At 40.5% G+C, this 22,142-nt stretch overlaps 1 protein-coding gene across 2 annotated transcripts in view; it reads right to left on the bottom strand.

Annotated features, from left to right (window-relative positions):
* LOC106609731 (leucine-rich repeat-containing G-protein coupled receptor 5) overlaps window positions 1–20,173 on the bottom strand; it is a 194,987-nt gene extending 174,814 nt beyond the window's left edge. For both annotated transcript variants that reach the window (XM_082977998.1, XM_082977999.1), the window contains exon 1: window positions 19,673–20,173. In XM_082977998.1, the coding sequence (XP_082834124.1) occupies window positions 19,673–19,872 (200 nt within the window). In that variant the 5' untranslated portion in view covers window positions 19,873–20,173. The remainder of the gene's footprint in view (window positions 1–19,672) is intronic.
* Window positions 20,174–22,142: the final 1,969 nt, after the last annotated feature.

Genomic DNA, 22,142 nt, shown 5'->3' with positions numbered 1-22,142 from the left:
TGATTCTATAAACATGTAGACAGGACAGGTACTGTGTTTAGTGTGATTCTATAAACATGTAGACAGGACAGGTACTGTGTTTAGTGTGATTCTATAAACATGTAGACAGGACAGGTACTGTGTTTAGTGTGATTCTATAAACATGTAGACAGGACAGGTACTGTGTTTAGTGTGATTCTATAAACATGTAGACAGGACAGGTACTGTGTTTAGTGTGATTCTATAAACATGTAGACAGGACAGGTACTGTGTTTAGTGTGATTCTATAAACATGTAGGCAGGACAGGTACTGTGTTTAGTGTGATTCTATAAACATGTAGGCAGGACAGGTACTGTGTTTAGTGTGATTCTATAAACATGTAGACAGGACAGGTACTGTGTTTAGTGTGATTCTATAAACATGTAGACAGGACAGGTACTGTGTTTAGTGTGATTCTATAAACATGTAGACAGGACAGGTACTGTGTTTAGTGTGATTCTATAAACATGTAGACAGGACAGGTACTGTGTTTAGTGTGATTCTATAAACATGTAGGCAGGACAGGTACTGTGTTTAGTGTGATTCTATAAACATGTAGACAGGACAGGTACTGTGTTCAGTGTGATTCTATAAACATGTAGACAGGACAGGTACTGTGTTTAGTGTGATTCTATAAACATGTAGACAGGACAGGTACTGTGTTTAGTGTGATTCTATAAACATGTAGACAGGACAGGTACTGTGTTTAGTGTGATTCTATAAACATGTAGACAGGACAGGTACTGTGTTTAGTGTGATTCTATAAACATGTAGACAGGACAGGTACTGTGTTTAGTGTGATTCTATAAACATGTAGACAGGACAGGTACTGTGTTTAGTGTGATTCTATAAACATGTAGACAGGACAGGTACTGTGTTTAGTGTGATTCTATAAACATGTAGACAGGACAGGTACTGTGTTTAGTGTGATTCTATAAACATGTAGACAGGACAGGTACTGTGTTTAGTGTGATTCTATAAACATGTAGACAGGACAGGTACTGTGTTTAGTGTGATTCTATAAACATGTAGACAGGACAGGTACTGTGTTTAGTGTGATTCTATAAACATGTAGACAGGACAGGTACTGTGTTTAGTGTGATTCTATAAACATGTAGACAGGACAGGTACTGTGTTTAGTGTGATTCTATAAACATGTAGACAGGACAGGTACTGTGTTTAGTGTGATTCTATAAACATGTAGACAGGACAGGTACTGTGTTTAGTGTGATTCTATAAACATGTAGACAGGACAGGTACTGTGTTTAGTGTGATTCTATAAACATGTAGACAGGACAGGTACTGTGTTTAGTGTGATTCTATAAACATGTAGACAGGACAGGTACTGTGTTTAGTGTGATTCTATAAACATGTAGACAGGACAGGTACTGTGTTTAGTGTGATTCTATAAACATGTAGACAGGACAGGTACTGTGTTTAGTGTGATTCTATAAACATGTAGACAGGACAGGTACTGTGTTTAGTGTGATTCTATAAACATGTAGACAGGACAGGTACTGTGTTTAGTGTGATTCTATAAACATGTAGACAGGACAGGTACTGTGTTTAGTGTGATTCTATAAACATGTAGACAGGACAGGTACTGTGTTTAGTGTGATTCTATAAACATGTAGACAGGACAGGTACTGTGTTTAGTGTGATTCTATAAACATGTAGACAGGACAGGTACTGTGTTTAGTGTGATTCTATAAACATGTAGACAGGACAGGTACTGTGTTTAGTGTGATTCTATAAACATGTAGACAGGACAGGTACTGTGTTTAGTGTGATTCTATAAACATGTAGACAGGACAGGTACTGTGTTTAGTGTGATTCTATAAACATGTAGACAGGACAGGTACTGTGTTTAGTGTGATTCTATAAACATGTAGACAGGACAGGTACTGTGTTTAGTGTGATTCTATAAACATGTAGACAGGACAGGTACTGTGTTTAGTGTGATTCTATAAACATGTAGACAGGACAGGTACTGTGTTTAGTGTGATTCTATAAACATGTAGACAGGACAGGTACTGTGTTTAGTGTGATTCTATAAACATGTAGACAGGACAGGTACTGTGTTTAGTGTGATTCTATAAACATGTAGACAGGACAGGTACTGTGTTTAGTGTGATTCTATAAACATGTAGACAGGACAGGTACTGTGTTTAGTGTGATTCTATAAACATGTAGACAGGACAGGTACTGTGTTTAGTGTGATTCTATAAACATGTAGACAGGACAGGTACTGTGTTTAGTGTGATTCTATAAACATGTAGACAGGACAGGTACTGTGTTTAGTGTGATTCTATAAACATGTAGACAGGACAGGTACTGTGTTTAGTGTGATTCTATAAACATGTAGACAGGACAGGTACTGTGTTTAGTGTGATTCTATAAACATGTAGACAGGACAGGTACTGTGTTTAGTGTGATTCTATAAACATGTAGACAGGACAGGTACTGTGTTTAGTGTGATTCTATAAACATGTAGACAGGACAGGTACTGTGTTTAGTGTGATTCTATAAACATGTAGACAGGACAGGTACTGTGTTTAGTGTGATTCTATAAACATGTAGGCAGGACAGGTACTGTGTTTAGTGTGATTCTATAAACATGTAGACAGGTACTGTGTTTAGTGTGATTCTATAAACATGTAGACAGGACAGGTACTGTGTTTAGTGTGATTCTATAAACATGTAGACAGGACAGGTACTGTGTTTAGTGTGATTCTATAAACAGGTAGACAGGACAGGTACTGTGTTTAGTGTGATTCTATAAACATGTAGACAGGACAGGTACTGTGTTTAGTGTGATTCTATAAACATGTAGACAGGACAGGTACTGTGTTTAGTGTGATTCTATAAACATGTAGACAGGACAGGTACTGTGTTTAGTGTGTTTCTATAAACATGTAGGCAGGACAGGTACTGTGTTTAGTGTGATTCCATAAACATGTAGGCAGGACAGGTACTGTGTTCAGTGTGATTCTATAAACATGTAGACAGGACAGGTACTGTGTTTAGTGTGATTCTATAAACATGTAGACAGGACAGGTACTGTGTTTAGTGTGATTCTATAAACATGTAGACAGGTACTGTGTTTAGTGTGATTCTATAAACATGTAGACAGGACAGGTACTCTGTTTAGTGTGATTCTATAAACATGTAGGCAGGACAGGTACTGTGTTTAGTGTGATTCTATAAACATGTAGACAGGACAGGTACTGTGTTCAGTGTGATTCTATAAACATGTAGACAGGACAGGTACTGTGTTTAGTGTGATTCCATAAACATGTAGACAGGACAGGTACTGTGTTTAGTGTGATTCTATAAACATGTAGACAGGACAGGTACTGTGTTTAGTGTGATTCTATAAACATGTAGACAGGACAGGTACTGTGTTTAGTGTGATTCTATAAACATGTAGACAGGACAGGTACTGTGTTTAGTGTGATTCTATAAACATGTAGACAGGACAGGTACTGTGTTTAGTGTGATTCTATAAACATGTAGACAGGACAGGTACTGTGTTTAGTGTGATTCTATAAACATGTAGACAGGACAGGTACTGTGTTTAGTGTGATTCTATAAACATGTAGACAGGACAGGTACTGTGTTTAGTGTGATTCCATAAACATGTAGACAGGACAGGTACTGTGTTTAGTGTGATTCTATAAACATGTAGACAGGTACTGTGTTTAGTGTGATTCTATAAACATGTAGACAGGACAGGTACTGTGTTTAGTGTGATTCTATAAACATGTAGACAGGACAGGTACTGTGTTTAGTGTGATTCTATAAACATGTAGACAGGACAGGTACTGTGTTTAGTGTGATTCTATAAACATGTAGACAGGACAGGTACTGTGTTTAGTGTGATTCTATAAACATGTAGACAGGACAGGTACTGTGTTTAGTGTGATTCTATAAACATGTAGACAGGACAGGTACTGTGTTTAGTGTGATTCCATAAACATGTAGACAGGACAGGTACTGTGTTTAGTGTGATTCTATAAACATGTAGACAGGACAGGTACTGTGTTTAGTGTGATTCTATAAACATGTAGACAGGACAGGTACTGTGTTTAGTGTGATTCTATAAACATGTAGACAGGTACTGTGTTTAGTGTGATTCTATAAACATGTAGACAGGACAGGTACTCTGTTTAGTGTGATTCTATAAACATGTAGACAGGACAGGTACTGTGTTTAGTGTGATTCGATAAACATGTAGACAGGACAGGTACTGTGTTCAGTGTGATTCTATAAACATGTAGACAGGACAGGTACTGTGTTTAGTGTGATTCTATAAACATGTAGACAGGACAGGTACTGTGTTTAGTGTGATTCTATAAACATGTAGACAGGACAGGTACTCTGTTTAGTGTGATTCTATAAACATGTAGACAGGACAGGTACTGTGTTTAGTGTGATTCTATAAACATGTAGACAGGACAGGTAATGTATTTAGTGTGATTCTATAAACATGTAGACAGGACAGGTACTGTGTTTAGTGTGATTCTATAAACATGTAGACAGGACAGGTACTGTGTTTAGTGTGATTCTATAAACATGTAGACAGGACAGGTAATGTATTTAGTGTGATTCCATAAACATGTAGACAGGACAGGTACTGTGTTTAGTGTGATTCTATACACATGTAGACAGGACAGGTACTGTGTTTAGTGTGATTCTATAAACATGTAGACAGGACAGGTACTGTGTTTAGTGTGATTCTATAAACATGTAGACAGGACAGGTACTGTGTTTAGTGTGATTCTATAAACATGTAGACAGGACAGGTACTGTGTTTAGTGTGATTCTATAAACATGTAGACAGGACAGGTACTGTGTTTAGTGTGATTCTATAAACATGTAGACAGGACAGGTACTCTGTTTAGTGTGATTCTATAAACATGTAGACAGGACAGATACTGTGTTTAGTGTGATTCTATAAACATGTAGACAGGACAGATACTGTGTTTAGTGTGATTCTATAAACATGTAGACAGGACAGGTACTGTGTTTAGTGTGATTCTATAAACATGTAGACAGGACAGGTACTGTGTTTAGTGTGATTCTATAAACATGTAGACAGGACAGGTAATGTATTTAGTGTGATTCCATAAACATGTAGGCAGGACAGGTACTGTGTTTAGTGTGATTCTATAAACATGTAGACAGGACAGGTACTGTGTTTAGTGTGATTCTATAAACATGTAGACAGGACAGGTACTGTGTTTAGTGTGATTCTATAAACATGTAGACAGGACAGGTACTGTGTTTAGTGTGATTCTATAAACATGTAGACAGGACAGGTACTGTGTTTAGTGTGATTCCATAAACATGTAGACAGGACAGGTACTGTGTTTAGTGTGATTCTATAAACATGTAGACAGGACAGGTACTGTGTTTAGTGTGATTCTATAAACATGTAGACAGGACAGGTACTGTGTTTAGTGTGATTCTATAAACATGTAGACAGGACAGGTACTGTGTTTAGTGTGATTCTATAAACATGTAGACAGGTACTGTGTTTAGTGTGATTCTATAAACATGTAGACAGGACAGGTACTGTGTTCAGTGTGATTCTATAAACATGTAGACAGGACAGGTACTGTGTTTAGTGTGATTCTATAAACATGTAGACAGGTACTGTGTTTAGTGTGATTCTATAAACATGTAGACAGGTACTGTGTTTAGTGTGATTCTATAAACAGGTAGACAGGACAGGTACTGTGTTTAGTGTGATTCCATAAACATGTAGACAGGACAGGTACTGTGTTTAGTGTGATTCTATAAACATGTAGACAGGTACTGTGTTTAGTGTGATTCTATAAACATGTAGACAGGACAGGTACTGTGTTTAGTGTGATTCTATAAACATGTAGACAGGACAGGTACTGTGTTTAGTGTGATTCTATAAACATGTAGACAGGACAGGTACTGTGTTTAGTGTGATTCTATAAACATGTAGACAGGTACTGTGTTTAGTGTGATTCTATAAACATGTAGACAGGACAGGTACTGTGTTTAGTGTGATTCTATAAACATGTAGACAGGACAGGTACTGTGTTTAGTGTGATTCTATAAACATGTAGACAGGTACTGTGTTTAGTGTGATTCTATAAACATGTAGACAGGACAGGTACTGTGTTTAGTGTGATTCTATAAACATGTAGACAGGACAGGTACTGTGTTTAGTGTGATTCTATAAACATGTAGACAGGACAGGTACTGTGTTTAGTGTGATTCTATAAACATGTAGACAGGACAGGTACTGTGTTTAGTGTGATTCTATAAACATGTAGGCAGGACAGGTACTGTGTTTAGTGTGATTCTATAAACATGTAGACAGGTACTGTGTTTAGTGTGATTCTATAAACATGTAGACAGGACAGGTACTGTGTTTAGTGTGATTCTATAAACATGTAGACAGGACAGGTACTGTGTTTAGTGTGATTCTATAAACATGTAGACAGGACAGGTACTGTGTTTAGTGTGATTCTATAAACATGTAGACAGGTACTGTGTTTAGTGTGATTCTATAAACATGTAGACAGGACAGGTACTGTGTTTAGTGTGATTCTATAAACATGTAGACAGGACAGGTACTGTGTTTAGTGTGATTCTATAAACATGTAGACAGGACAGGTACTGTGTTTAGTGTGATTCTATAAACATGTAGGCAGGACAGGTACTGTGTTTAGTGTGATTCTATAAACATGTAGACAGGACAGGTACTGTGTTTAGTGTGATTCTATAAACATGTAGACAGGACAGGTACTGTGTTTAGTGTGATTCTATAAACATGTAGACAGGACAGGTACTGTGTTTAGTGTGATTCTATAAACATGTAGACAGGACAGGTACTGTGTTTAGTGTGATTCTATAAACAGGTAGACAGGACAGGTACTGTGTTTAGTGTGATTCTATAAACATGTAGACAGGACAGGTACTGTGTTTAGTGTGATTCTATAAACATGTAGACAGGACAGGTACTGTGTTTAGTGTGATTCTATAAACATGTAGACAGGACAGGTACTGTGTTTAGTGTGATTCTATAAACATGTAGACAGGACAGGTACTCTGTTTAGTGTGATTCTATAAACATGTAGACAGGACAGATACTGTGTTTAGTGTGATTCTATAAACATGTAGACAGGACAGATACTGTGTTTAGTGTGATTCTATAAACATGTAGACAGGACAGGTACTGTGTTTAGTGTGATTCTATAAACATGTAGACAGGACAGGTACTGTGTTTAGTGTGATTCTATAAACATGTAGACAGGACAGGTAATGTATTTAGTGTGATTCCATAAACATGTAGGCAGGACAGGTACTGTGTTTAGTGTGATTCTATAAACATGTAGACAGGACAGGTACTGTGTTTAGTGTGATTCTATAAACATGTAGACAGGACAGGTACTGTGTTTAGTGTGATTCTATAAACATGTAGACAGGACAGGTACTGTGTTTAGTTTGATTCTATAAACATGTAGACAGGACAGGTACTGTGTTTAGTGTGATTCCATAAACATGTAGACAGGACAGGTACTGTGTTTAGTGTGATTCTATAAACATGTAGACAGGACAGGTACTGTGTTTAGTGTGATTCTATAAACATGTAGACAGGACAGGTACTGTGTTTAGTGTGATTCTATAAACATGTAGACAGGACAGGTACTGTGTTTAGTGTGATTCTATAAACATGTAGACAGGTACTGTGTTTAGTGTGATTCTATAAACATGTAGACAGGACAGGTACTGTGTTTAGTGTCATTCTATAAACATGTAGACAGGACAGGTACTGTGTTTAGTGTGATTCTATAAACATGTAGACAGGACAGGTAGTGTGTTTAGTGTGATTCTATAAACATGTAGACAGGACAGGTACTGTGTTTAGTGTGATTCTATAAACAGGTAGACAGGACAGGTACTGTGTTTAGTGTGATTCTATAAACATGTAGACAGGACAGGTACTGTGTTTAGTGTGATTCTATAAACATGTAGACAGGACAGGTACTGTGTTCAGTGTGATTCTATAAACATGTAGACAGGACAGGTAATGTATTTAGTGTGATTCTATAAACATGTAGACAGGACAGGTACTGTGTTTAGTGTGATTCTATAAACATGTAGACAGGACAGGTACTGTGTTTAGTGTGATTCTATAAACATGTAGACAGGACAGGTACAAATAACTACGTGAGACAGAAGGGAACCGTGGCGTTATAGAAAACCATCTCTCATTTCTCACTGCTCTAAACGTTCCTGTACCATCATGTACAATAACATCTTCATATTGTTCGAGTCTGGGACTTGTAATCTCTCTCTCTTCATGTGAAAAGTGAAATGAGCGATTCCACTGGCTCTGTATTGTCCCTGTGAATCCTGATGTGAATGATCTGAAAGATGCCCCAGGGCGTGCTAGTGATGATGTGTTCCCTAGCTGGCTCATCAAACTAATGGAAGAAGAGGCATTACGATGACAGAACGACAGACAGACATTACTCCCTTGACAAGTGGACCGATTAGACCAGACGGGTCTTGAGTGAAGGGATCTACCCAGGGCAACATTAGCAAGTGTGTGTGTGCGCCTTAGGGCAACATTAGCGTGTGTGTGTGTGTGTGTGTGTGTGTGTGTGTGTGTGTGTGTGTGTGCGCCTTAGGGCAACATTAGCGTGTGTGTGTGTGCGCCTTAGGGCAACATTAGCGTGTGTGTGTGTGTGTGTGTCTGTCTTAGGGCAACATTAGTGCGCGCGTGTGTGTGTGTGTGTGTGTGTGTGTGTGTGTGTGTGTGTGTGTGTGTGTGTGTGTGTGTGTGTGTGTGTGTGTGTGTGTGTGTGTGTGTGTCTTAGGGCAACATTTAGCGTCTGCAGGATTCAACCCTCGTTTAGAGAGCAGCTTAGTGAGTTCACCTCCCTCATCACAACAAATAGGTTACGTCCCAAATTACACCCTGTTCCCTATTAAGTGCACTACTTTTGACTAGGTCCATAGTGCACAATTTTTTTACCAGAGCTCTATGTAGAACAGGGATCAATTTGGTACACAGACAAAGTCAACTCCACCACACCCCATCTCTCTCTTTTCCATCATTTACATAAATTCATGTCGCGGCCGGCAGCCCATTCTCTCTCAGAAAATGTTTTAGAGAGAGACAGAGAGAGAGACATTTCTAACAAGGTTGTTCTCATTGCGTATATTGCATTCAAACAGCAGTGGTAAACTGTTTGATAGCTGCATAAGCATAAACCCGTTCACATGGCTTTACAACACAAACACGCGCCGATTGCAAGGAGAAAGAAAACACAGTCCCCAGGTGAAGAACGATGTAGTGTATCAGTGATGGAGGTTAGACCCTTCATTTAGAAGGAGAAAGAAAACACAGTCCCCAGGTGAAGAACGATGTAGTGTATCAGTGATGGAGGTTAGACCCTTCATTTAGAAGGAGAGAGAAAACACAGTCCCCAGGTGAAGAACGATGTAGTGTATCAGTGATGGAGGTTAGACCCTTCATTTAGAAGGAGAAAGAGAGAGAAAAGCTTTAATCTTCATTGTACGTGATAAAAAATGGAAAATATCACAAGCTTCAATGTGATGCTTAAAATAGACTTTCTATGTGTTTAATCTTACACCTGCCCCAGGCCATCTCTTTATGGGCCCTATACGTTATGACTTGCAAAGCTTTTTTCCCCCTCTGCTATTATTTAAAAAAAAATACTTTTACAGCGGTTACCTCCCTTCTCCCACTCCCCCCCCCCACCACCACCACCACAAACTCTCATGGCCTCCCACTTGTCACTTCTCCAAGTACCCACCATGAGGTGTTGATTTGAAATGATCTCCCCCAAACAAAAAGGTGACTGTTTAAAACACTTCTGGCCTACGTTCAGATGCTTTACGAGCAACACTCAGTTCTATATTTAACTCTATTTAATGTGTGTGTGTGTAATGTGTGTGTGTGTGTAATGTGTGTGTGTGTGTGTGTGTATGTGTGTGTGTGTAATGTGTGTGTGTGTGTGTGTGTGTGTGAGTGTGTGTATATGTGTGTGTGTACATGTGTGTGTGCCTCTTGAGGGCTATTTACCAGCTGTGTAATGTTTACAGGGCTCAGTCTGCAGAGGGGAAGGATGATGGATGATGGATGGAAAAGTCTGCGCTGTAAAGGACTGTCACATCAACCTTGTATAGCAGGCTTAACGTTTCCCTATAGAAGGACTGTCACATCAACCTTGTATAGCAGGCTTAACGTTTCCCTATAGAAGGACTGTCACATCAACCTTGTATGGCAGGCTTAACGTTTCCCTATAGAAGGACTGTCACATCAACCTTGTATAGCAGGCTTAACGTGTCCCTATAGAAGTACTGTCACATCAACCTTGTATAGCAGGCTTAACGTTTCCCTATAGAAGGACTGTCACATCAACCTTGTATAGCAGGCTTAACGTTTCCCTATAGAAGGACTGTCACATCAACCTTGTATGGCAGGCTTAACGTTTCCCTATAGGACTGTCACATCAACCTTGTATAGCAGGCTTAACGTTTCCCTATAGAAGGACTGTCACATCAACCTTGTATAGCAGGCTTAACGTTTCCCTATAGAAGGACTGTCACATCAACCTTGTATAGCAGGCTTAACGTTTCCCTATAGAAGGACTGTCACATCAACCTTGTATGGCAGGCTTAACGTTTCCCTATAGAAGGACTGTCACATCAACCTTGTATAGCAGGCTTAACGTTTCCCTATAGAAGGACTGTCACATCAACCTTGTATAGCAGGCTTAACGTTTCCCTATAGAAGGACTGTCACATCAACCTTGTATGGCAGGCTTAACGTTTCCCTATAGAAGGACTGTCACATCAACCTTGTATGGCAGGCTTAACGTTTCCCTATAGAAGGACTGTCACATCAACCTTGTATGGCAGGCTTAACGTTTCCCTATAGAAGGACTGTCGCATCAACCTTGTATGGCAGGCTTAACGTTTCCCTATAGAAGGACTGTCGCATCAACCTTGTATGGCAGGCTTAACGTTTCCCTATAGAAGGACTGTCGCATCAACCTTGTATGGCAGGCTTAACGTTTCCCTATAGAAGGACTGTCACATCAACCTTGTATAGCAGGCTTAACGTTTCCCTATAGAAGGACTGTCACATCAACCTTGTATAGCAGGCTTAACGTTTCCCTATAGAAGGACTGTCACATCAACCTTGTATAGCAGGCTTAACGTTTCCCTATAGAAGGACTGTCACATCAACCTTGTATAGCAGGCTTAACGTGTCCCTATAGAAGGACTGTCACATCAACCTTGTATAGCAGGCTTAACGTTTCCCTATAGAAGGACTGTCACATCAACCTTGTATAGCAGGCTTAACGTTTCCCTATAGAAGGACTGTCACATCAACCTTGTATAGCAGGCTTAACGTTTCCCTATAGAAGGACTGTCACATCAACCTTGTATAGCAGGCTTAACGTTTCCCTATAGAAGGACTGTCACATCAACCTTGTATAGCAGGCTTAACGTTTCCCTATAGAAGGACTGTCACATCAACCTTGTATAGCAGGCTTAACGTTTCCCTATAGAAGGATTGTCACATCAACCTTGTATAGCAGGCTTAACGTTTCCCTATAGAAGGACTGTCACATCAACCTTGTATGGCAGGCTTAACGTTTCCCTATAGAAGGACTGTCACATCAACCTTGTATGGCAGGCTTAACGTTTCCCTATAGAAGGACTGTCACATCAACCTTGTATGGCAGGCTTAACGTTTCCCTATAGAAGGACTGTCACATCAACCTTGTATGGCAGGCTTAACGTTTCCCTATAGAAGGACTGTCACATCAACCTTGTATGGCAGGCTTAACGTTTCCCTATAGAAGGACTGTCACATCAACCTTGTATGGCAGGCTTAACGTTTCCCTATAGAAGGACTGTCACATCAACCTTGTATGGCAGGCTTAACGTTTCCCTATAGAAGGACTGTCACATCAACCTTGTATGGCAGGCTTAACGTTTCCCTATAGAAGGACTGTCACATCAACCTTGTATGGCAGGCTTAACGTTTCCCTATAGAAGGACTGTCACATCAACCTTGTATGGCAGGCTTAACGTTTCCCTATAGAAGGACTGTCACATCAACCTTGTATGGCAGGCTTAACGTTTCCCTATAGAAGGACTGTCACATCAACCTTGTATAGCAGGCTTAACGTTTCCCTATAGAAGGACTGTCACATCAACCTTGTATAGCAGGCTTAACGTTTCCCTATAGAAGGACTGTCACATCAACCTTGTATAGCAGGCTTAACGTTTCCCTATAGAAGGACTGTCACATCAACCTTGTATAGCAGGCTTAACGTTTCCCTATAGAAGGACTGTCACATCAACCTTGTATAGCAGGCTTAACGTTTCCCTATAGAAGGACTGTCACATCAACCTTGTATAGCAGGCTTAACGTTTCCCTATAGAAGGACTGTCACATCAACCTTGTATAGCAGGCTTAACGTTTCCCTATAGAAGGACTGTCACATCAACCTTGTATAGCAGGCTTAACGTTTCCCTATAGAAGGACTGTCACATCAACCTTGTATAGCAGGCTTAACGTTTCCCTATAGAAGGACTGTCACATCAACCTTGTATAGCAGGCTTAACGTTTCCCTATAGAAGGACTGTCACATCAACCTTGTATAGCAGGCTTAACGTTTCCCTATAGAAGGACTGTCACATCAACCTTGTATAGCAGGCTTAACGTTTCCCTATAGAAGGACTGTCACATCAACCTTGTATAGCAGGCTTAACGTTTCCCTATAGAAGGACTGTCACATCAACCTTGTATAGCAGGCTTAACGTTTCCCTATAGAAGGACTGTCACATCAACCTTGTATAGCAGGCTTAACGTTTCCCTATAGAAGGACTGTCACATCAACCTTGTATGGCAGGCTTAACGTTTCCCTATAGAAGGACTGTCACATCAACCTTGTATGGCAGGCTTAACGTTTCCCTATAGAAGGACTGTCACATCAACCTTGTATGGCAGGCTTAACGTTTCCCTATAGAAGGACTGTCACATCAACCTTGTATGGCAGGCTTAACGTTTCCCTATAGAAGGACTGTCACATCAACCTTGTATGGCAGGCTTAACGTTTCCCTATAGAAGGACTGTCACATCAACCTTGTATGGCAGGCTTAACGTTTCCCTATAGAAGGACTGTCACATCAACCTTGTATGGCAGGCTTAACGTTTCCCTATAGAAGGACTGTCACATCAACCTTGTATGGCAGGCTTAACGTTTCCCTATAGAAGGACTGTCACATCAACCTTGTATAGCAGGCTTAACGTTTCCCTATAGAAGGACTGTCACATCAACCTTGTATAGCAGGCTTAACGTTTCCCTATAGAAGGACTGTCACATCAACCTTGTATAGCAGGCTTAACGTTTCCCTATAGAAGGACTGTCACATCAACCTTGTATAGCAGGCTTAACGTTTCCCTATAGAAGGACTGTCACATCAACCTTGTATAGCAGGCTTAACGTTTCCCTATAGAAGGACTGTCACATCAACCTTGTATAGCAGGCTTAACGTTTCCCTATAGAAGGACTGTCACATCAACCTTGTATAGCAGGCTTAACGTTTCCCTATAGAAGGACTGTCACATCAACCTTGTATAGCAGGCTTAACGTTTCCCTATAGAAGGACTGTCACATCAACCTTGTATAGCAGGCTTAACGTTTCCCTATAGAAGGACTGTCACATCAACCTTGTATAGCAGGCTTAACGTTTCCCTATAGAAGGACTGTCACATCAACCTTGTATAGCAGGCTTAACGTTTCCCTATAGAAGGACTGTCACATCAACCTTGTATAGCAGGCTTAACGTTTCCCTATAGAAGGACTGTCACATCAACCTTGTATAGCAGGCTTAACGTTTCCCTATAGAAGGACTGTCACATCAACCTTGTATAGCAGGCTTAACGTTTCCCTATAGAAGGACTGTCACATCAACCTTGTATAGCAGGCTTAACGTTTCCCTATAGAAGGACTGTCACATCAACCTTGTATAGCAGGCTTAACGTTTCCCTATAGAAGGACTGTCACATCAACCTTGTATGGCAGGCTTAACGTTTCCCTATAGAAGGACTGTCACATCAACCTTGTATGGCAGGCTTAACGTTTCCCTATAGAAGGACTGTCACATCAACCTTGTATGGCAGGCTTAACGTTTCCCTATAGAAGGACTGTCACATCAACCTTGTATGGCAGGCTTAACGTTTCCCTATAGAAGGACTGTCACATCAACCTTGTATGGCAGGCTTAACGTTTCCCTATAGAAGGACTGTCACATCAACCTTGTATGGCAGGCTTAACGTTTCCCTATAGAAGGACTGTCACATCAACCTTGTATGGCAGGCTTAACGTTTCCCTATAGAAGGACTGTCACATCAACCTTGTATGGCAGGCTTAACGTTTCCCTATAGAAGGACTGTCACATCAACCTTGTATGGCAGGCTTAACGTTTCCCTATAGAAGGACTGTCACATCAACCTTGTATGGCAGGCTTAACGTTTCCCTATAGAAGGACTGTCACATCAACCTTGTATGGCAGGCTTAACGTTTCCCTATAGAAGGACTGTCACATCAACCTTGTATGGCAGGCTTAACGTTTCCCTATAGAAGGACTGTCACATCAACCTTGTATGGCAGGCTTAACGTTTCCCTATAGAAGGACTGTCACATCAACCTTGTATGGCAGGCTTAACGTTTCCCTATAGAAGGACTGTCACATCAACCTTGTATGGCAGGCTTAACGTTTCCCTATAGAAGGACTGTCACATCAACCTTGTATGGCAGGCTTAACGTTTCCCTATAGAAGGACTGTCACATCAACCTTGTATGGCAGGCTTAACGTTTCCCTATAGAAGGACTGTCACATCAACCTTGTATGGCAGGCTTAACGTTTCCCTATAGAAGGACTGTCACATCAACCTTGTATGGCAGGCTTAACGTTTCCCTATAGAAGGACTGTCACATCAACCTTGTATAGCAGGCTTAACGTTTCCCTATAGAAGGACTGTCACATCAACCTTGTATAGCAGGCTTAACGTTTCCCTATAGAAGGACTGTCACATCAACCTTGTATAGCAGGCTTAACGTTTCCCTATAGAAGGACTGTCACATCAACCTTGTATAGCAGGCTTAACGTTTCCCTATAGAAGGACTGTCACATCAACCTTGTATAGCAGGCTTAACGTTTCCCTATAGAAGGACTGTCACATCAACCTTGTATAGCAGGCTTAACGTTTCCCTATAGAAGGACTGTCACATCAACCTTGTATAGCAGGCTTAACGTTTCCCTATAGAAGGACTGTCACATCAACCTTGTATAGCAGGCTTAACGTTTCCCTATAGAAGGACTGTCACATCAACCTTGTATAGCAGGCTTAACGTTTCCCTATAGAAGGACTGTCACATCAACCTTGTATAGCAGGCTTAACGTTTCCCTATAGAAGGACTGTCACATCAACCTTGTATAGCAGGCTTAACGTTTCCCTATAGAAGGACTGTCACATCAACCTTGTATAGCAGGCTTAACGTGTCCCTATAGAAGGACTGTCACATCAACCTTGTATAGCGGGCTTAACGTGTCCCTATAGAAGGACTGTCACATCAACCTTGTATAGCGGGCTTAACGTTTCCCTATAGAAGTACTGTCACATCAACCTTTTATGGCGGGCTTAACGTTTCCCTATAGAAGGACTGTCACATCAACCTTGTATAGCAGGCTTAACGTGTCCCTATAGAAGGACTGTCACATCAACCTTGTATAGCAGGCTTAACGTTTCCCTATAGAAGGACTGTCACATCAACCTTGTATAGCAGGCTTAACGTTTCCCTATAGAAGTACTGTCACATCAACCTTTTATGGCAGGCTTAACGTTTCCCTATAGAAGTACTGTCACATCAACCTTTTATGGCAGGCTTAACGTTTCACTATAGAAGTAGTAAACAACAGATGTCATTCATGCATATACTTAATCTAAGGCTGATTGCAGCACAGACCTTAACACCTTCAGAATAGCTCAGACAGAAGGAAGTCAAACGATGCTTTAAAAGAGTCTGCTCTGCCCTGCTACAGCAAACTGCACTCTTCTGCCTGCGCTGCCCAGCCGCCACAAGTGAGACAAAGTGCTGGAGAAAATTGATGACAGAACTCTCAACACCTTAGACAGGACTGTTCCTGGTGTTACTGACAAAGAGAGACAGACAGAGAGAGACAGAGAGAGATAGAGAAGGAGACAGACAGAAAGGAAGAGAGAAACAGAGAGAAACAGAGAGAGACACAGAGAGACACAGAGAGACACAGAGAGACACAGAGACAGAGAGAGAGACAGAGAGACACAGAGAGACACAGAGAGACACAGAGAGAGACACAGAGAGAGACACAGAGAGAGACACAGAGAGACACAGAGAGACACAGAGAGACACAGAGAGAGACACAGAGAGACACAGAGAGACACAGAGAGACACAGAGAGACACAGAGAGACAGAAAGCACAGGAGCCAGCCTGTCACCTCTCCACTGGACAGAGAGAAAGAAAGAAAGGGAACAGTGAGACAGATAGAGAAAGTGAGAGAAAACGAATGAGAGAATAAGAGAGAGAGACAGAGGAATAAAGGGGTGAAGGAGAGAAAGAGAGGAAGAAAGAGAGGAAGAAAGAGAGAAAGGGGTGAAGGAGAGAGAGAGAAAGCGTGAGAAAGAGAGAGCGGAAGAAAGAGAGAGAAAAGAGGAATAAAGGGGTGAAGAAGAGAGAGAGAGAGAGAGAGAAAGAGAGAGAGAGAAAAAAGAGGAATAAAGAGAGAGAGGAATAAAGGGGTGAAGGAGAGAGAGAGAGAGAGAGAGAGAGAGAGAGAGAGAGAGAGAGAGAGAGAGAGAGAGAGAGAGAGAGAGAGAGAGGCCAATCAGCTCTCTCATCTTTCCTCCTCTGAGGTGTGTGAAACATCAAGATATGCCTGTCTGTCTGATGCCAGCGGTGCAGGGCCAGGCAGGCTGGTCCATACTGAGAGCTGGGCCTCGTCCGGCCAGGACGGTGTGCTAGCTTGGCAGCCAGATATACCGTAGCTCTCCATGCCATGCAGTGAGCCTGCTATTCCTGGGGAGCTGTGAAATCTCTATGTGTCCTGTTGAATTGTCATAGATGACACGGGAATATAGAGAGAACCAGCACCACCAGGAATGTATGTTTTAAAATCTATTTTTAAGTAGCTGGGTCAGGTTCAGGGCAACTAGACTAAACATGGGCTGACATGTGGGTTGTGTTTCTGAAATCAGCTGATAATAATAATAATAATAATAATAATAATAATTTAAAACGTGATGTTCTGTTTCTGTTACATGGGATAAAAACTCCACCTGGGATTTCAGATTTTCTAATAATAACGTAAGACCTGAAGATATGCATAGTACAACACAGGTATAACAACTCCATAATACAATACAGGTATAACAACCATAATACAACACAGGTATAACAACTCCATAATACAACACAGGTATAACAACTCCATAATACAATACAGGTATAACAACTCCATAATACAACACAGGTATAACAACTCCATAATACAACACAGGTATAACAACTCCATAATACAACACAGGTATAACAACTCCATAATACAACACAGGTATAACAACTCCATAATACAACACAGGTATAACAACTCCATAGTACAACACAGGTATAACAACTCCATAATACAACACAGGTATAACAACCATAATACAACACAGGTATAACAACTCCATAATACAACACAGGTATAACAACTCCATAATACAACACAGGTATAACAACTCCATAATACAACACAGGTATAACAACTCCATAATACAACACAGGTATAACAACTCCATAATACAATACAGGTATAACAACTCCATAATACAATACAGGTATAACAACTCCATAATACAACACAGGTATAACAACTCCATAATACAACACAGGTATAACAACTCCATAATACAACACAGGTATAACAACCATAATACAACACAGGTATAACAACTCCATAATACAACACAGGTATAACAACTCCATAATACAACACAGGTATAACAACTCCATAATACAACACAGGTATAACAACGCCATAATACAATACAGGTATAACAACTCCATAATACAACACAGGTATAACAACTCCATAATACAACACAGGTATAACAACTCCATAATACAACACAGGTATAACAACGCCATAATACAATACAGGTATAACAACTCCATAATACAATACAGGTATAACAACTCCATAATACAATACAGGTTTAACAACTCCATAATAAAACACAGGTATAACAACTCCATAGTACAACACAGGTATAACAACTCCATAATACAACACAGGTATAACAACTCCATAATACAACACAGGTATAACAACTCCATAATAAAACACAGGTATAACAACTCCATAGTACAACACAGGTATAACAACGCCATAATACAATACAGGTATAACAACCATAATACAACACAGGTATAACAACTCCATAATACAATACAGGTATAACAACGCCATAATACAATACAGGTATAACAACCATAATACAACACAGGTATAACAACTCCATAATACAATACAGGTATAACAACTCCATAATACAATACAGGTATAACAACTCCATAATACAATACAGGTTTAACAACTCCATAATACAATAGAAGTATAACAACGCCATAATACAATAGAAGTATAACAACGCCATAATACAATAGAAGTACGCATGACACCTCGATTTAATTACTGTAGAAATAACAGTAATAGAAAAGAAAAAAAAACGTGTTAATTCAGCAATAACTTTATCCAACTTAACTTAAGCATTTACTCAGTAGGCTACGTGGTCCATGTAAAAATTGATAAAACAATTTTGGAGTTGCACCATGATTGAACTAACTGAGCCATTGTTGATTAAGTTATGTTTAAAGTTAACGGCAGTTAGCCCAGTGGTTAGAGCATTGGTCTAGTAACCAGCAGGTAGCCTAGTGGTTAGAGCATTGGACTAGTAACCAGCAGGTAGCCTAGTGGTTAGAGCGTTGGACTAGTAACCGAAAGGCTGCGAGATCGATTCTCTGAGCTGAAAAGGTAAAAATCTGTCATTCTGCCCCTGAACAAGGCACTTAACCCACTGTTCCTAGGCTGTCATTGAGAATAAGAATTAGTTCTTATTAAATGAGTTGCCTCGTTAAATAAATCTGTAATATTTTTTCCAATAATATTTGTAAATCTAAAATGGTATACAAATTAATCTCGTGTAAATTCAAACCAAACACGCAAATAAAATGTAGACTATATGCAACTAAATCCTATCCATAGTTTATTTGCCTGACAAGACCACGTGAAGGTTAACATTTGGAAAACAGCTTGCACGTTACTCTCTCTGCGAGCCGAGGCCAAATGAGGCTGGCTTCATATCTGTCAAAGTTGACTAGCCTTCATTACTGTAGTAGAGAGAGACGCACGAAAACAAGCGCTCTTTCCTAGTTGGTTAGTTAGTAGGCTAGAAGCCCGTGCCGTGCCAAGTGCACAGGTGCCCCGTTCTCACCGCTCACGAAGGACAAAATAGCCAAAATGAGACTTACAGATAAGAAGTAAAGACGCTAAGGTTGGCTGGAATTTCCGTGAGCCCGAGATCCGAGCAGTCGACACGTTGAAGCATGCCGTCCTCCTCGCAGTGACAGCGGGACGGGCAGTCGCCGACCTGAGCCCCCATCTGCGATATCGCTCCGCATTCCGCGACCACCAGCAATAAGATGATTAAAACTTTACGGCGATGCAACATGTCCACCGTTTTTTAGAGGAAAAAACTAAATCGCAGGTGCTGAAAAAACTTAACTAATAGTTTGCCGCCGTTTCAGTAAGTCCTTCCAAGTCTCTCAGTCTGCGGCTGTCTGTCTGGGGCGCATGGAGTGTTCAGACAGCGTGTCCCTCTGTTCCTATTCTCTGAGATCCATCCTGAAATGCTTCACAGCTTTAAACAGTCTCACCAGTGTGCCGCGTTTCGTGACGTCAGTCAATGCCATTCAAAACCAGTGAGCTAAGCGGAGCTGAGCGCGTCAATGATCTCGGGACGGGGACGAGTAAGCCTACCGCACGCACGCGGTTATCGCTCCTAGTATGCAAATGTACTATAGGCTGCTAATCATCCTCTTGCTTACCACTTTTGCCGCTCTGAACATGTCAATATGCCATGCAATGACTTATACATTTCACCACAACTCTCAAGTTGACTAGGCTACTGAGAAAGTTCTGAGACATACAGAGCCTTCAGAAAGTATTCCCACCCCTCGACCTTTTCCAACATCATGTTGTGTTACAGCCTGAATTTAAAAGTATTATGTAAATGTGATATTTCCGTTTTTTATTTTTAAGAAATATGCAACAACAAAAAATCTAAAAAACATGTTTTCACTTTGTCATTATGGGGTATTGTGGGAAAATTAAATAGAACATATGAATCCATTTTGAATTCAGGCTGTAACACAACAAAATGTAGGGGATTAATATTTTCTGTTGGCACTGTATGAGAAAAAGTTGAGATAAACGATTATGTCTGAAAGAACTGTCAATGATTGACATTTCGTTTTTATAACATTGGTTCTATTAGGGTGCTGGACGGTGTGAAGGTTTATGGAGAACGCAGTGAATGAATGCATTGTACTACTGCTCTAACAGTGTATTATTGTGTTAGTTGAGTGAATCAGCTATATCTATAGTGTAAAAGTGAAACATGTTCTTCAAGTAATATGAGATAAGAAGATTTTATCAGGAAGCCCGAGGATGATGCAACTCTACGAGGCAAGCTCAGTTAAAAGCTACACCTCAAGGCATACAGATATAGTCTGGCTAATACCAAACTCTACTTCAGTGTCTGGAAAGGCTGTATTGTGTGGGTGGCATCAGCCAAGTCTCAACTTTGTGTCATTTTTGGAGAAGAAGCGGTTGAGAGAGATGTTCAACTCTGAGACTAGAGATGTGTTGTTATCCTACAGGGGGGCTTATTGACGGAGGAACCTTTTTGTTGTAATGTAACAGTTTGAGGAAAGGTTTGTGTGTGTGTGTGCATGTGTGCGTGCGTGCGTGTGTGTGTGTGTGTGTGCAGCCTGATCACTAGAAATAGACTTCGATTTCAGACGTTTGGAAAGGTTCTGAGAAAGTCCATATATGCCTTCCTCACCAAAAAAAAGAAACAAGATTTCCTGGCACTGGGTACGAACTCTTCATGCTCACAGCCGGAGCACGCAGCTCAGACCACCGCAAACCATGCAGAATTAACCATGTAACCATGCAGAATTAACCATGTAACCATGCAGAATTAACCATGTAACCATGCAGAATTAACCATGTAACCATGCAGAATTAACCATGTAACCATGCAGAATTAACCATGTAACCATGCAGAATTAACCATGTAATCATGCAGAATTAACCCTGTAACCAAGCAGAATTAACCATGTAACCATGCAGAATTAACACTGTAACCATACAGAATTAACCATGTAACCCTGCAGAATTAACCATGTAACCATGCAGAATTAACCATGTAACCATGCAGAATTAACACTGTAACCATGCAGAATTAACCTTGTAACCATGCAGAATTAACCCTTTAACCAAGCAGAATTAACCCTATTACCAAGCAGAATTAACCATGTGATCATGCAGAATTAACCCTGTAACCAAGGAAAATGAACCCTGTAACCATGCAGAATTAACCCTGTAGCCATGCAGAATTAACCCTGTAACCAAGCAGAATTAACCCTGTAACCAAGCAGAATTAACCCTGTAACCAAGGAAAATGAACCCTGTAACCATGCAGAATTAACCCTGTAGCCATGCAGAATTAATCCTGTAACCATGCAGAATTAACCCTGTAACCATGCAGAATTAACCCTGTAACCAAGCAGAATTAACCATGTAACCATGCAGAATTAACCATGTAACCATGCAGAATTAACCCTGTAACCATGCAGAATGAACCATGTAACCATGCATAATTAACCATGTAACTATGCAGAATTAACCCTGTAACCAAGCAGAATTAACCATGTA

Source organism: Salmo salar, chromosome 07, assembly GCF_965601325.2.
Source record: "Salmo salar chromosome 07, fSalSal1, whole genome shotgun sequence".
NCBI classification, from domain to species: Eukaryota; Metazoa; Chordata; class Actinopteri; order Salmoniformes; family Salmonidae; genus Salmo; species Salmo salar.
Note: the sequence above shows the minus strand (reverse complement) of the source record. Positions and strands in the feature narration are given on the sequence as shown.